Source organism: Cololabis saira, chromosome 3 (genome assembly GCF_033807715.1).
Source record: "Cololabis saira isolate AMF1-May2022 chromosome 3, fColSai1.1, whole genome shotgun sequence".
Classification (NCBI taxonomy): Eukaryota; Metazoa; Chordata; class Actinopteri; order Beloniformes; family Belonidae; genus Cololabis; species Cololabis saira.
The window spans coordinates 51,735,446-51,751,952 of record NC_084589.1 but is presented as its reverse complement, the minus strand read 5'-3'; the positions used below and the strand labels follow the sequence as shown (position 1 = coordinate 51,751,952).

The following is a 16,507-nucleotide window of genomic DNA, read 5'->3' as shown; positions in this document are numbered from 1 at the left end:
GGTCCCGGACCAGTGTGGCGAGACACTTTGTTCAGAGAGGAAGAGAACTTTTTTCTGGGAAGTGTTGCAGCTCTGAAAAGGAAGTTGGAGGTTTATATTTTTAAAAAAGGGAATATCTCTGGTTCTTTCCGTCTGCAAAGAATTTTCCTCTGGGGGGGATCTCGGTGCTGAGGGGGTTTCACACCTACGAACGTTATTCTTCTTTAGCTCATCTTTCTGCTCCAGTTTGGTTTGTTTCATCAGCTGAGCCGTTGGTGATCAGATGCCACTTTTACACCGGCCAATACGCTGCATTTGGTAGTAGATCTGTTAGATCTGCTGGTAGATCTTTTAGTAGATCGATTAGATCCGTTAGTAGATCTGATGTTAGATCTACTAAGATCTGTTAGTAGATCTAGTAGATCTGCTAGTAGATCTTCTGTTAGATCTGTTAGTTGATCTGTTAGCAGACGGAGTTTAAAGCGCTGTAAGAGTGACCTCCCCCCTCCCCCCCGGGTACGGATGACCTCACACAAGCAGATGTTCCTGGGTTTCTCTGAGTTTTTCAGCAGAGGTTCTGGTTCTGTTTCAGCCCGCTGCCCCAGACGGCCGGAGAGTGGGCTCAGGTTCTGCAGCTGCAGCGTCAGTTCCACCAGGCCCAGCTCGGCAAGTGGCAGCAGATCCTGCAGTCGTCCGTGTCGCTGCTGGACCAGGTGAGTCCTAACCCTAACGTCCTGGAGACGGCACCGCCCCGACCTGCCGGCGCCGCCGGTCTTAAGCCCCTTTCACATAGAACGCGCAGAGCCGGCTTTCCCATTCATTGTGTATGTGCGAGCTCGTAGGCGGGCAACAGGGCGCAGGCTGCCGCGGCAAATTGAACATTTTTTAATTTCACCGTCCCGCCCTGCGGCGACATCTCAGCGCGTCCAATAGGAGAGAAGGTGCTGGAGGGTGAAAAGAAACTTGCAGCTTGTAGATCAGAGACGATCAAGATGGAAGAAAGAAACTTGGCTGTGAGTCTGTGTGAGGAGCTGGTTCCTGGTTCTAGTCCTGGTTCCAGGTCTAGAGACTGACGGCCTATCGGGACGTCAATAAAAAGGGACAAAAGTGGAGAGAAATCTCCCAGAATTTGGACATACCAGGTGTGTTTAAAAGTGGTAGAAATGTGATATTCTTTTACTCTTTTAACAATAAAATGTTAGTTTAAAATAAAATATAGCATTTCCATGCCTCATATCAGGATCAATTGAATCATTTATCAATATATGGTTATGAAAAGACCATGTGTTAATACTTTTGTAAACTGAAGCACATACTTTACTACATGTCCACTCAGTATATCTAAAAATCTAGATGACTGACATGAGCTAAAAAACACAACATAGTTCAGAAAGGTTTTTTAATAAAATATGTTTTTAACTATTTATAGTGGATGACTTGAAGAAAAAATGGAAGAACTTGAGCATTCTATGTGAAAGGGGCTTTAAAGGGTTTAAAGATCCTTGTGTTCGTTTGTTTGGCGAACCATAAGAAAACCAGTGGAACAGTATCAAAGTTAATACAAGCTTTTATTATATCAAGCACAATGTTTTCCAGCCAGAGGTTCAATTCTTTCAGACCACAAAAGGTTGGAGAGAAATGCACACGTGGTCATCGATCCAGTTGAATTTGTACTAAAAAGGGAGGTGTTTTGTACCTGAACCTCATTGGTGGAGCCAGCTACGGGAAAGACCCCCGAACATGTTTCACCACCAGCTCTACATCTCCTTCGATTGTCTCCCACCTGGGGTGTCAACCCAGATCACAGATAAGACCCCCCAATGCTAAACATCTGTTTCTCCCCATTGTCTTTTCTTAACAAATGTAAGTATTTGAACTATCTGACCCCTGCATCTAAAGAAAACAGTCGAGCCATAAACAGAGGCTGATCCGTGACTAGATAAAGGGCCAATCCCAATACTCCCCCTACTTTCTACCACTACCCCTAAAAATTAAGCCACAAATTTTAGGGCCCTTGTAATCTTCCCATGGGCCTGTCCCAATACTCCCACTACCCCTACTTTTCAGCACCACCCCTAAATTTAGCTGCTACGTCACTGCGTGGTTTACGTTCGGGTACGTAAGCGACTGCGTAGTTACGTTTGCACAAACGTCACACCATATCAGGAAACCCAGAGATAAAAGCTGTTTTAATTTCAGCTGTAGCGCTGTTAATATGCCACTTTATTAAGTTTTAATTAGGGCTGGGACTCGATTTAAAAAATGAATCGAATCAATTACATTAATTAATCGCAATTTGATCGCATATCAATTTTAGACCTGAGAACAATGAGATTTCCTTTTTTTGTTTTTTTCAAATGGATTTTTGTAACGAGTGAATGATTGACTAGTGAAAACATATGTTCAATTTATGAAACAGTTCATTTTTATCAAGGTGGTTCTTCACCAAGAACAAATCAGTGCAATTTGCTATAAAGTGCAGTAAATTAAGTATATGCAGTATGCACATTGAATGAGACAGGTAGCCTATAGTCAAGGACCTTCTGTAAACTCTTAAATATAACAAAATACTTTCAACTGTTTCCAGTACATTCCAGAACATGGAAACACATTAGAAAACAGAGCACGCTTCCATCCATCCGTTTTTTAAAACTAAATGTCCCATCCACGGGACCAACGAGACCCTTTTCGTCTGCGACTTCATTCATCTTTAACGTGTGTGGAAACAACTTAGCTTGTTTTATGACGACGGCCGCACTTCGCTGTAACACTAATGCACATTTGTTGCAGAACCTTGAGAGAGAGAGAGTTGTAAAACGCTTTGATCTCGCTGCGGAGCTTACAATGGGAGTCCACGAAAGTGTCATAACTCTCTCGGTGCGTCCGAAATGCCATACTAAAAAGAAGTCGTCTTCTTCCGGCTCTCAGCGAAGGCGGACGCTTTTTCTGCTCCTCTCCCTTATCTATCTGCCCTTCTGCTGCTTTTGTCCTGTCTTGTCTTCAGAGCCTCTCATTTTCACTCCTCTGAAACTCTACAATCATGGAATTGATTAACTCATTGACTGCCAGCCATTTTCAGAGCAGAGAGCTCCATACTGCCAGAGTTTTTGGGCATTTTGGCTGATGTTCAAAGACCCCCAGAATATTGAGTTTTAGGAGTACATAAACATTAAAACTACGTCAAGAAAGTTTGTGTTTATCATTTTCTGTTCTTTAGATATCAGCAGTAGAACATAGGGTGGTTTCAGCGAAAACACAAGGTTTGGACCAAAAAAAAGAAAAAAAAAGCGTCAGCTGCCGGTATTTCTCTGTGTCGTCTCTCTTTGTCTTCCTTCTTCTTCTTCTTCTTCTAGCCCCTCCCCTGCGATCACTCATCCAAATAGGCACTTTGCTGCCATTTACTGGCCTGATATTTACTGACAAGTTGCGCCAGCATAATTGGCAGTGAACGGTTGTAAATAGATTGACGCCAATCGGCGTCAATGGCAGTGAATGAGTTAACTGGTCTCTCAGCACAATTACCAAATTTTTGCGACGAGAAGTCGGGGGGTAAGGGAGCCTTCCTGCCCCGATGGGACATTTTTTGCTGGATACACAATGGATTCCTACAAACACTGGAAACCGTTGGGCCTCCAGATTCTGTCTGTCGAGGACGTTGAAGATGCTTCATAATTGGATTTATGATAGCAGGATTTCTTCTAATTGGAGTGGGGATTTTCCTGGCCTATCGACAAACACGTAAGTCGGTAACGGCTGCTTTGGCCCTTTCTGAGCTGCCCGACGTTGCTGAAGGAATAAGCACGGGGACCAGCACTCAAACTTTAACGCTGGGGGAGCAAAGCCGTAAGCTGGATGCGATTCTTGAACAGAATCGCAGGCTAGCGGTGATCTTTGAGCTCATTGGCAAGATGGATAAGACCTTGGAGAAGTTGGAAGCTCGGCTTGGCGGGAATTGATCATAAATTCGTCTGTTTGGAGTCGCCATTGAGGAACCAGAGACTTAAGGCAGACGGAAAATTACTGGAGTCTGCCTGTTTCCTTTCTTTCAATACAATTGTTGATTCTATAATCTGACCACGACAGGGCAGCCTGGCCCGCTGCTCCAGTCACAATCTCCCTGGTGGAATGTAAACAAGTGGCTCTGCCCCCACTAGCCTTCCCCTCTCCCAGGAACATCTGTGGACTTGTTTTCAGAACCGTACCGGGCCGTCTGATAACATCAAGGACACTGGCTGAGAGCAGCTCTGCCTCTGGGGCAAAGTTTTCACAGACTTACCACTCACACACACTTACTGATAACCAAACTTGCCCCCATCTTCAACACCTTCCGGGTTCGAGCGCCATGAAGGCCGCGGCCCTCACTTGGATGAACTGTGCCGGGATACCCCCCCCCCCTATCCCAGTGTTACCCTTGGAAAAACAGGCGCACAATACCATCGTGTCGCCGCCGGTGTATCCGAAGTCAAAAGCAGTTTTTCTAAGCTGACTTAATAAACCTGATTCTGATTCTGGTTCTGATATACTAAAAAGTATACTTAAGTTCGGCACACTTTTGAGTAAATATCAGTAAATATCATTAGGGTGGAAGTATGCGATTTCGGACGCAGCCTCTCTCTCAGGGGTCTGGTTGGTTGGTGCGCCGTCCGTGTGAAAATCGTCCCGTGAGAAATGTTCCGAGGGGAAAAAACTAATGCGATTAAAATACGCTATTTTTTTTAGCGCGCTATTTTTTCTGTAATTAATTAATCGAAATTAACGCACTAAAGTCCCAGCCTTACTTTGCATAAATAGAGAAAACCCCCAGTGCTAGAAACCCTTCGAACTCTTAACAATTTCATGAAATCCTAACAATTTCTGCTTCGTTCCAGATGAAGCAGTCTCTGGAGAAGCTGCACCGGAACATCGCGGTGCCGGAGGTTCAGCAGGACCCGGCGGACGACGACCCCCCGGAACCGCTGACCGAGGCCTGACCCGGGCCGTCCGGACCCTGGGGACCGTCTGGACCAGAACCTCAGGGCCTCAGGGCCCGGCAGGGCGCCGGGGCCGTGAATCCTCCTCCTGACTGACTTGAAGCGGCGAGCGGACGCCGCCGGCTCCGACCCGTTGGACTCGCCGAGACCACGGAGCCGCCGGAACCGCAGCAATAAACCTCCCGCGGCCGCTGGCGCGTGGACCGGGTCGTCCACGCCGCCCCGGAGCCGCCGGCTCTCACTGGGTCGGGACCAGCGGGAGCTCCGCCCCCTCGCCGCCAGGCTCCGCCCCCCCAGTATTTATTCCTGAGTCTCACTCCCAAGTCGCGTCCTGCTAACAGGAAGTAACAGGAAGTCATGTGATGCTGCTGTGACGCGGCCGCAGGGGCGTGGCCATCGCCGTCGCCGCGGCGACAAAGAACAGTGACTTTTGTGCTTTCTGAATGTTTCAAAGTATAAATAATGACTATTATAAGTGTGTGTGTGTGTGAGTGTGTGAGAGAGAGAGAGAGAGAGAGAGAGTCCTGGCTGTTACATTTTTTTGCTCGTTTATGTTGCATCGCCACATTTCAGGTTCTCCCATCGGCTGGCGAGCCGGGTCAGACCGGGTCGGACTAACCGGGTCAGACCGGACTAACCGGGTCAGACCGGACTAACCGGGTCAGACCGGACTAACCGGATCAGACCGGACTAACCGGATCAGACCGGACTAACCGGACTAACCGGGTCAGACCGGACCAGCCGGCTCCAAACAAAAGGACCAAGCAGAACTTTTCGGGCCCGGAGGAGAAAAAGGGAAACCGTCGCGCAGTATTTAGTTCTGGAGCGCTGAATCAGAACGTTCTTTTTATTCTGTTCATTTTCTATCGTTACTTCATCTTTTCTGGTTGGTGTAAAGACGTGTGTGTCGTCCCTCGCTCCTTCTCTCACCCGGTCCCTCCGGCCGTCGGGGTTTGACGTGAACGGGCCCTGCTGTGCACGGGCCGCCCTCTGGACCTGCAGGGGATTCTGGGAGGATGGAGGGATGAGGGATGAGGGATGAGGGATGGAGGGATGAGGGATGGAGGGATGAGGGATGGAGGGATGAGGAGACGAGGTTCTGCCCGAGTCCGTCTTCCAGGTTCCGGTCCGACTCCGGCCGGACGTTAAAATCCCAAACGTTATTCAGAAACAGACGGATCCCGCTGTGCTGATCACGATCAGAACTACGGCGACCCGGAAGGGACAAAAATATCTGTTTAAACGCATCAAAATGGAAAAATAAAATAAAAGGAAATCAGAAAAAAATGTTTTTTTGTACCGTGGATGTTAACAGTAATATTTACTTTTACTAAAAAAAAATGATTTTTTTTTTAGTAAAGAATTTTCAAAATCAGAAAATTGGAAATGTAAGTTTTCTATCAGAAATAATTTATTTGTGAAAATCCAGTTAGTGTTTCTACAGAAGAGTGTCAGGGCCAGGCAGGAGAAAAATAAACATAATATTTTAGAGGAGTCGAAATGTCGAGATTAATGTTGAAGTACAATTTAAAAAAAAAAGTCAAAATTTCGTGAATAAAGTTGAAATGTTGAGAAAAAAGGCAAAATTTCGACTTATTTCAACGTTAATCTCGACATTTCGACTTTTTTCTCGAAATTGTATTTCAACATTATTCTCAACATTTTAACTTTTTTCTCAAAGTGCACAATAAAAAAAATCTTCCCCCCTCAAATATTTTGGCCCTAACACTCTTCCGTAGTGTTTCAGCTTCAGTAGAAATTAAATATTAGACAAGCAAACTTTATTTATTTAGCACCTTTCACAGATAAAAATTACTTCTCAAAGAGCAGCAACGCGGATAAAAGCTAAATTAAGAAACACGGTAAAAATACAAGAAGATAAGCGTCCAGTGGCGGGAACCGGTCTGGGGGCTACGCCCTGGAAATTACGCCCCCCGGGTTTAAAAACGCCTTTTAGGGACCACAAGGAGGATTTACGGAAGAGGATCAGGGCCATGCAGGAGAAAAAATATTTGAGAGGAGGAAGATTTTTTTTTATTGTGCACTTTGAGAAAAAAGTCGAAATGTCGAGATTAATGTTGACATATACCGTATTTTCTGGACTATAAGGCGCTACTTTTTTCATAGGTTTTGAACCATGCGGCTTATACAAAGGTGCAGCTATTCTGTGGATTTTTCTTCCACCGCAGATAAATAGATCAATAAATACTGGTTATTTTTTCTTGGTTCTGTCCCGTTTTAGTCAGCTGTTAAATCAGTTGCTGCCGTGTTAAAAGACACTGTTAGGAAAGGATCTATTTAGGTACAAACATGTACATCATTTACAGTTCAAAATCCTTCTGTACATGTAGTAAATGTCTAATCTAACAACATTAATATCTGCGGCTTTCATATCTTTTTTTTTTTTAATAGAGCGGATGCGGCTTATATACAGGTGCGGCTTATAGTCCAGAAAATACGGTAATTTCGAGAAAAAAAGTCGAAATGTTGCGAATAATGTTGAAATACAATTTCAAGAATAAAGTTGAAATTTCGTGAATAAAGTCGAAATTTCGCCTTTTTTTTCAAAATTTTAACTTTATTAACGAAATTTTGCCTTTTTCTCATTTCGATTTTTTTTCTCGAAATTGTACTAATCTCGACTATTTTACTTTTTTCTTGACATTTCGACTTTTTTCTCAAAGTGCATAATGCTGCTCTAAAATATTATTTTTATGTTTCTCCTGCCTGGCCCTGATACTATTCCGTAAGGATTTGACCGGAGGAACGGAGGCGGACCCTAGTGGTCTGTAGAGGACTGGATTGGTCCGGATAGTTGGGCAGAACGGGCAGTACAGGAGAACGGGGACGGCCCTGGCGGCCGTCGTGGCTACGGATATGAACTTTTCACCAGAGATTTAGATGGAAATGTCTTTAAAACCCCCAACTCTTTCAATTATTTATTTTTATTTCGTCTCATTGTTGTCGTTGTTAGCAACAACCTTGTCGAGAAAATTAAGCGGATCCGTGTTTTTGGGACAAAAAACAAAAAGTTTCTCAAAAAAAAAACCAATAATCTAGAGGAACGTAAAGGAAGCATTTTATGAATGATGTTTTTGGATATTAACCTTTTACCAGTAACTTCAGTACATGAACATGCAATAAAAAAGTTCTGGGGAAAAACTCTCCAACAGTGAAAATATTCAGTTTTTATTTGTCATCTGTCATTTTTGATGTTTTTCAAGTATTTCCTCCCAAAAAATCAGTTGTTCTATGTTTTAGTTTCAGTGGGAATCTGATATAGAATAAATAAGTTAGTGTGATGGCCATCGACTGATTTACAGAATAACACATTTGTGAATAAACGTTTTAGAAAATGTTAAACATCATCAACTTAAGAACAAATGTTGGGTCCAAGGTGACAAAGTTTTTGATAAAACTCAATGAAATGGAGAAATTAACTTTTCCTAAATCATGTTTTTGGGTATGAACCCTTTACAGAGTAAATTACCATATATGCTCACTTCTGTTGGGATGAATATTACTTGCGTATAAAGCCCAAAACGGCTTAGCTCCGCATTATTTGCAAGACCTGATAGTGCCTTATGTTCCTGGCAGAGCTCTCCGTTCTCAGAGTGCAGGTTTACTCATAGTTCCTAGAGTATCTAAATGTAGATTTGGAGGGCGGGCGTTCTGCTATCAGGCACCATTACTATGGAACCAACTTCCAATCTGGGTTAAGGAGGCTGACACCACCTCCACCTTTAAAACTAAACTTAAAACCTTTCTGTTTAGTAAAGCCTATAGTTAGTGTTTAGTAAACCTCTAGCTGGTGTTGGTAAATCTCTAGGTAGTGGAAACTCTAGTGTGTCAGAGTCGCTCCTGTAGTTTCTTGTGCTGGCCCCCCCTTCTCCCTTTTCTCTCTTTTGTCCAAGTTGCAGCATCCTTTGCCGGACACCGGAAGCTGCAGGTGGTCGTGGGTGGCTTGTAGCTTGCATTACGGAGCACAAGTCTTTCCCTGACCCCTTCCCTTCAACCCTTCCCCGACCCTGCACCCCAACCTGGGACTTGCTGATTGGGCCGGAGCTTCGGGAGCTGCATGCTGGCCTGCTGTCCCCACCCCTGGTCATCCCGTTGCTGCTTCCACCTGCCTGCTGTGCTGTTGCCGTCCCTGACCCCCCAATCTGGCCCTCGGCAGGAGGGTCCCCCCTTATGAGCCTGGTCCTGCTCAAGGTTTCTTCCTCCTAAAGGGGAGTTTTTCTTGCCACTGTTTGGCTTAAGGTTTTTCTCCCACTAGGGGAGTTTTTACCTGCCAATGTTTATGTAATAATTGCTCGGGGGTTTATGTTCTGGGTATGGGTCTCTGGAAAGTGTCTAGAGACAACTCTGTTGTATTAGACGCTATATAAATAAAATTGAATTGAATTGAATACTGGAAAAAGTGTAAAAACGTATACAACTTGTATCTTATAAACCTCGAGATTTAAAACTCTTAGATTCAAAATACTTGAGTGCCCTAAAGGGTTATATTTATTTTTTGTTATTTTTTACTGTTTTCTAACCCAACATTGTGTGTTTTGTTTTATTGCTCTTTCTGGTAACTCTCGAGTTTGTACGGAAGAGTATTAGGGCCAGGCAGGAGAAAAATTAAAATATTTTAGAGGAGGAAGATTTTCTTTTTTCATTTTGCACTTCGAGAAAAAAAGGCGAAATTTCGACTTTATTCACAAAGTTTTCGACTTTATTCTTGAAATTGTATTTCAACATTAATCTCGACATTTCGACTTTTTTCTTGAAGTGCGCAATAAAAAAGAATCTTCCCCTCTCAAATATTTTTTCTCCTGCATGGCCCTTAACTCTTCCGTAGAAAAGAGACGACAACAGGAACGATGAAGAAAAGGATGGATTGATGGAACCAGGATATATTTCTAAATGTCTGTTTCTGTGGGTTTTATTCAATCCTGCTGAAGATAAAACCAGAGAAACCTCAGTCATTCTCATCCTGGTTATTGTGATCAGAATTGGTTCATTTTACTTTGAAAATCCTTCTTCTGACCCGACCATCCGAACGTCGCAGCAGAATCGACTCATCAGACCAGAAACGTGTTGTCCAGTTCTGGAGAGTCTGAGCTAATCGTCGTTAGCTGACAGGACTGACCCGGTGGTTCTGCTGGCTACGTCCGCCTCAACGTTCCACGTGTTCAGAGATGCTCCTCTGTGAGCTAGCTAGTGCTGCAATTAGCTGATGTTAATCACTAAAAGTTGTTTTTTTTTGTTCAAAATTAGTGTAAAAATTGGTGGAACGAGGTTTTCAGAGAAACGGTCCAAGTTAGTAACGGTAACTGGGGGGGTGGGGCTTAATGATGGGTGAGTTCATAGAGCAAACACTAGCTAGACTAATGCTAACTGAGCTAATGCTAACTTAGCTAATGCTAACTGAACTAATACTGAATGAGCTAATTATAACTGAGCTAATGCTAACTAAGTAATTGTTAACTGAACTAATACTGAAAGAAATGTATGCTAATTGAATTAATGCTGACTAAACTAATACTGACTGAGCTAATGCTACTTGAGCTAAAGCTAACTGAGCTAATGCTAACTGAGCTAAAGCTAATTGAACTAATACTGACTGAGCTAATGCTAACTGAGCTAATGCTAACTGTAGCGACGAGGCCACAAATCAACAATAACTCAGTTACTTGCTCTTAACTTAAACTTAAACAAGGACTTAAACCTTAAACTAAATAGCTGCTGCTGCCTGGCGTCCTCTATGGACTTAAGGAATATTAGTGGATACCCAGTTAAAGGAACTAAAGTGAATGGGGAGGGCAAGGGTTAAACAATAATCACTAATTTAATATCACACAAAATATATACAAATTCCAAATAGATAATTTCTTATTATTAGTGCAACAGAAACAACACACAAATTGATTTATCTAATCTAAACCTTATGTAAATATACAATGCCGAATTAACCCTATTTAATCCTATTCTAATGTCGACATGTTGCCCGGGGGTGGAGCTCTGTGTGAAGGAGATGACAGCGAGTCCCGAACACAGACGGGAGGGGTGAGCAGGGGGAGGGGCGTCCGAGCCCCGCTGCTGTTCAGTCGGAGGGGAGGGTGGAGATGTCCGCGGTCCGTGCGGGATGAGAAGGGGGCGTGGCGGGCTGATGAAGGCAGTCGGCAGGCAGGTGGTCCGGTCCTCAGGACGGGGGGACTTCTCCAGATTGTCCGACGTCGGAGTTTCAGCCGTGAGCAGGAGGATGCGTTAGCATGAGCTAACGCAGCTAACTGGCTGACTAGTCCAACTTAACTAGTCAGAAAGCTCCGACGAAACTACTGTACATGAGACAGTACAATCTTCAGGAAGTGTCTTCCTCTTTATGTCGATAAGCAACGTTACTTATCGACATGAAACCACAACTTAAAGGACCAACAGTTATCTGCTCGACACGACGTCGACTTCTCTCAGCTGTTCTCACTCTCAGCTGTTTTGCTCTCAACTGCCGATGCGCGCTCCCGCGGGCTCCCGTTGGAACCAAGCGGACCGTTAACGCTCTTCCCGCGTGCACGCACACACACACAATAATAAAGTACATGCTGCCTGTCACGTTCTCTACAATCACACAACACAGCATAACATAAAATGCAACATAAAAAACGTATGTAATGCATTAATATAACTTTTCCATGCACTAGACATGAACCAAATATAACAAATAAACTAATAATATAAAAATAGGATTTTACAGGGGCTGACTCTGGCTGGGCTTCACTACACTAACTAAACTAGTACTGAATGAATTAATGCTAATTGAATTAATGCTAACTGAACTAATACTGACTGAGCTAATGCTACTTGAGCTAAAGCTAACTGAGCTAATGCTAATTTGACTAATGCTAACTGAGCTAATGCTAACTTAACTAATGCAAACTGAGCTAATGCTAACTAAACTAAGGCTCACTGAGCTAATTATAACCAAGCTAATGCTAACTGAGTTAATGCTAACTGAGATAATGCTAACTAAACTAACACTTACTGAGCTAATGCTGTGAAAGAATTATCTAATTTTTCCAAAAGTTTCTGTTCTTTGAAATAATTACACAATAATTTATTTTGGCGCTCTGCTGGGCCGGACTGAAGGTATCAGACATTAAAACAACCTGCTGCAAGTGAGTAAATTATCAAAATAAACTGAAACAGACTCCAGACTTTTATTTTTGTAAATCATAGTTTCCCTTTATTACGGCAATCAGCATCTGCACACGGAGAGAAAACTGCAGTTTATCTTCTGTCTGGGAGGAAAACAGCCGCGAGACCGAATCTCGTGCTTAAAGGAGACAAGACTTTTATTTTTAATGATTTCTTAAAAGCTGGAACAATTTCTTTTGCCAAAATACCACAGAGAGACTTTACAAAAACCTCCTGTCTTTGCAGCTCCGTTCATAGCGGACGGTTTTAGTGGGCGGAGTCAGACAGGCAAATCAGCCCCGCCCATCTGTGATGTCACAGTTTACCCAGCCAATCAAAGCAGCTCATCGTGAGAAACCTGTTTTTCAGCTACATGCACGAAAAAAAGCGACACATCTATAATCACGTCCTTTAAAGGGCGAAGATGCCGGAACCTTTTAAGAAAAAAGCTTTTTAAAAAAGCGTTCATGCATTTATGTCGACGATAGTGCACCTTTCCTGCAGCACTCCCGGTTCCTGCAGAGAGACGGCGCTCTGCCGCCCCCCGGTGGCCGACCGGAGAACTGCAGAGAGACGGCGCTCTGCCGCCCCCCGGTGGCGACCGGGGAACTGCAGAGAGACGGCGCTCTGCCGCCCCCCGGTGGCCGACCGGAGAACTGCAGCGGCGCGTTTTTGGTTTTCTGGCTTCAGTCCGTCAGGCACGCCGGACACGGTTAGTTTAGCGGTGCGTTCGCAGCATTAGCTGAGCCCTTAGTTTCCACGACGACACAAAGACACTTGAGCGGAGGTTTCCAGGACGTCGTATCGTCGTTATATTTGTTAAACCCTTATGTGCTCGTTGAAACCTTCTGTGCTTCAGGTGACGGCTCGTAACGTTTCTGCTGCTCGTCAGAAACAACTCGAAAACGTTAAGTCCGAAATGTCAAAACAAAAAAGGACGGAGGAAAGGAAGAAGGGAGGAAAGAAAGAAGGAAGGAAGAAAGAAAAGAGGGAAAGAAGGTAGGAAGGGAAAATGGAAGGAAGGAAGGAAACAAGGAAAGAAGGAAGGAAGGGAAAAAAGAGGAAGGGAAGAAGGAAGGAGAGAGCAGGAGGAAAGAAGGAAGGAAGGGAAAAAAGAAGTAAGGAAGGAAGGAAGGAAGGAAGGAAGATATGAGAGGAAAGAAGGATAGGAGAATTAGGTCATTTTGACCCAAAGACAGTACAAGGTTAAAGGGAATTTCTTTTGAGTGATAAATGCGGTTTCCTTTAACTGAGCTGAAAACCTTGCGGTGGCAGTTCCACTTCTGACCACCGGGGGGCAGCAGATCACAAGATCGTACGTGTCCAGGAACCAACGTTTCTAACTTCTGAAGGAGGAACGGTTGCAGTTCTCGATGTTAAAATGTAAAATAAACATATTTGCAGTTCCAGAACCAGGACAACTTCACAGGTGGGAACTTCTTTACCACGTCAGGTAAAATTATATGAACCTACAAACACTGCGTTTCCAGCATCAATAACCCTTTTAAAACCGGAATATCAGCAATAACCCGTTTTTGCACGGCCATGTAAACACCAATAACTCCTTTGAATAACCGGAATTTGCTCATATTCAGGTTTTTAAAAACCCTTTTAAAACCTGAATATTGGGTCATGTAAACACCAAACAGAATATCCCCATCAAACGGAACAGGAATTTGTTTTCTGCACATGTTCTGTTCACAAGGAATCCTGGTCTTTTGAGTCCAGGAAGTTCTTATAAACACGGAGAAACCAAGACCAGGAGGAGACTAATCACTTCATAAATGTAATGAAGGATATGAACATTTCTGCATTTGTAGACGGTAGAAAGTACCGGGATAGAAGATTTACAAGAAGGTGAGAGAAAAGTTGCACGAAGCAGCATTTGTTTTGAATTTGGATACAGGAAGAAGAGGAAATTACGGGAATTACGTCATCATGTTCTCCGTGCGTCGCTGGTTTGATCCAGATATCCTGAATGATTAATTGCCATGTAAACGGAATATTCCCAATGTTTCAGTAACCGGAATATTAGCAATAACCCGAATTTTGACTGCATGGAAACGTAGTCACTGGGTTTAATTAGGGGCGTGTACTTGTGATTGACAGCCGGCGCAGCCAACGACTAGTCGTCATCACCGTTGTTAAACATGGTTGAACCTTTCACTGCTGCCAGAGCTGAAATGAGGATGTTTGGACAGATTTAATCAGAATAAAGTGATTAAAGTGATGTTAATTAGCATCAAAGATTAGCATAAGCTAAGATAGCCAAGTTAAAACGGATAAATGTGACATGGGGGGGCGTGTTTGGCTTCTACAGATCTGTACGCCCCCATGTGGTCAGAAGAGGTATTGATGACGTTTGAACGATGACGTGGCGAATTTTTAAATGTTTACAAATGTGTAAATGTTGTAGTTTTTAGTGAATTGTTGTTATTTTCTCAGCGTTTACGCCTCTCAAACATGTTACGATGTAACGGGGTATCCTGCGTTGTTTTACTGCCAGCTAGGGTTTTTAAAAGTGTCCTAAAATGCTCCATTGATTGTCTGAAAATGATCTCGGAACGATGGTGTCGGTCGGTTCATCCGTGTAAACGTCCAGAACCGAGTCAGAACCTGGACTCTGGTGTGCAGTGAAACATCTTAGCAACAGCTAGCCAACGTAGCGGTTTAAACGTGATCTACTTTAGCACTTTTGTTGCACCGATTGTTCGGTAACCGAAATTGTTCGGCCGAAAATAGCAAAAAAACACTTTCGGTGTTCGGTGGAATAAGTGGGAAAAAACGAATAATTAATAACGGCGTTGTAAAATAAAGAAATAGACTGGCCGCTCCCGTAACGGTTGCACCACAAACATAAATCGTTGGCCAACCAAAAACTAACCCCATAAGAATTTGACCTAACATTCACCAGGAGGTGGAACCAAAACAACATAATGCTGGGAAAATAAAACATGTTCAGTTTTTTATGTTCAATAAATATTTTCTACCTTGTAATTTTGTAAAAGATTTTTTTCTTTTAAAAGCATGCCTAAATCAAATTTATTTGATTTATGCAATGGTGAAAAAATTGGCAAAATAAATGAAAAACTGCGAAGAACCATGTTCGGTATTGTTCGGTATTCGGCCAAGTGTTTATTATTATTTTCGGATTTGGTTTTGGCCACAATTTTCATTTCGGTAAGGGGAGGATTTCTGGAGCGTTGCTCTTATTTCCTCCGTGGTTCGTAAGACCCGGCAGCTGCTAGCTCGGACAACCGTCGTAATTCTGTTTCTCGTTGAAAAAATTTAAATTTAAAAAAAGAAGATGGACTTATCAGTAAGCCCCGCCCCCTAAACACAGATGAGCCAATGGCTGTTGAGCATCAGTTCCTCAGGGACCCGAACTGGGACATCTGTAGTTTTCAGCTCCGCAGAGGAACCCTGAAGATCCTGATCGTCGGTTTTATGGCATTTATGACTAAAAACACGTTAAATCACAGCCTCAGGGGAACCTGGAATACTGACTCCAGCTATTCTCAGTTTACTTTATTTAAATTAATTTCTAAAATCTAAACAAAATAAAGCAAAAGTCCTGCTTTGGATTCAGCTCCGGCTTCTCGTCCAGAAAACCAGCAGGATGTTCTCGGATCATTTTAAACCTGCCAAACTTATTTAATTGTAGTTACGTCGACTTTGTCTCCGATAAGTGAGCTAGCTAGTGCTACAAGTAGCTGATGTTAATCGCTAAAAGTTGGTTTTGTGTTTAAGAAAAAAGAACAAGGTTTTCATAGAGACAGTAGCTGTCGTAAAACTGTTAGCATGTCCAAGTTAGCAACGGTAACTAGGGGAAGCGTGGCTAGCGTAAACATTAGCTGAACTAATGCTAACTGAGCTAATGCTAACTGAACTAATACTGACTGAGCTAATGCTACCTGAGTTAATGCTAACTTAACTAATGCTACCTGAGGTAATTCTAACTTAACTAATACTAAATGATCTAATGGTAACTGAACTATTGCTAACTGAGCTAATGCTAACTGAGCTAATGCTAACTGAGCTAATGCTAACTGAGCTAATGTTAATTGAGCTAATTATAACTGAGCTAACGCTGTGAAATAATTCTCAAATTTTTCCAAAAGTTTATCTTCTTTGTCTGAAATAATTACAAAATAATTTGTTCTGTAGCTCTGCTGGGCCGGACTGAAGGTAGCCATGATTAAAACGACCTGCTGCAGTAAGTTATCAAAATAAATGTGCTTTAGTTCAGTTCTGCTTCATCTGTTTAAACGGACGATGACGCCGCCTGATTTTCGCGTTTTAGCACCTGAAAGTTTAAATCTGCAACTGGAATGTTGGAACGGTTCGTCTGACTAACCAGCGTTGTGTGTTTTAAATCT

At 43.1% G+C, this 16,507-nt stretch overlaps 2 protein-coding genes across 6 annotated transcripts in view; one reads left to right on the top strand and one right to left on the bottom strand.

Annotated features, from left to right (window-relative positions):
* gramd1a (GRAM domain containing 1A) overlaps positions 1–8,130 on the top strand; it is a 66,307-nt gene extending 58,177 nt beyond the window's left edge. For all 4 annotated transcript variants that reach the window (XM_061717754.1, XM_061717753.1, XM_061717756.1 and 1 more), the window contains 2 exons: positions 572–692; positions 4,848–8,130. In XM_061717754.1, the coding sequence (XP_061573738.1) occupies positions 572–692; positions 4,848–4,949 (223 nt within the window). In that variant the 3' untranslated portion in view covers positions 4,950–8,130. The remainder of the gene's footprint in view (positions 1–571; positions 693–4,847) is intronic.
* A 4,031-nt stretch (positions 8,131–12,161) lies between these two features.
* The window catches only part of scn1ba (sodium channel, voltage-gated, type I, beta a), a 39,830-nt gene continuing 35,484 nt past the window's right edge, over positions 12,162–16,507 (bottom strand). For both annotated transcript variants that reach the window (XM_061717783.1, XM_061717782.1), the window contains one exon: positions 12,162–16,507. This exon is cut by the window's right edge and continues 463 nt beyond it. The gene's annotated coding sequence lies outside the window, so the exon portion shown is untranslated.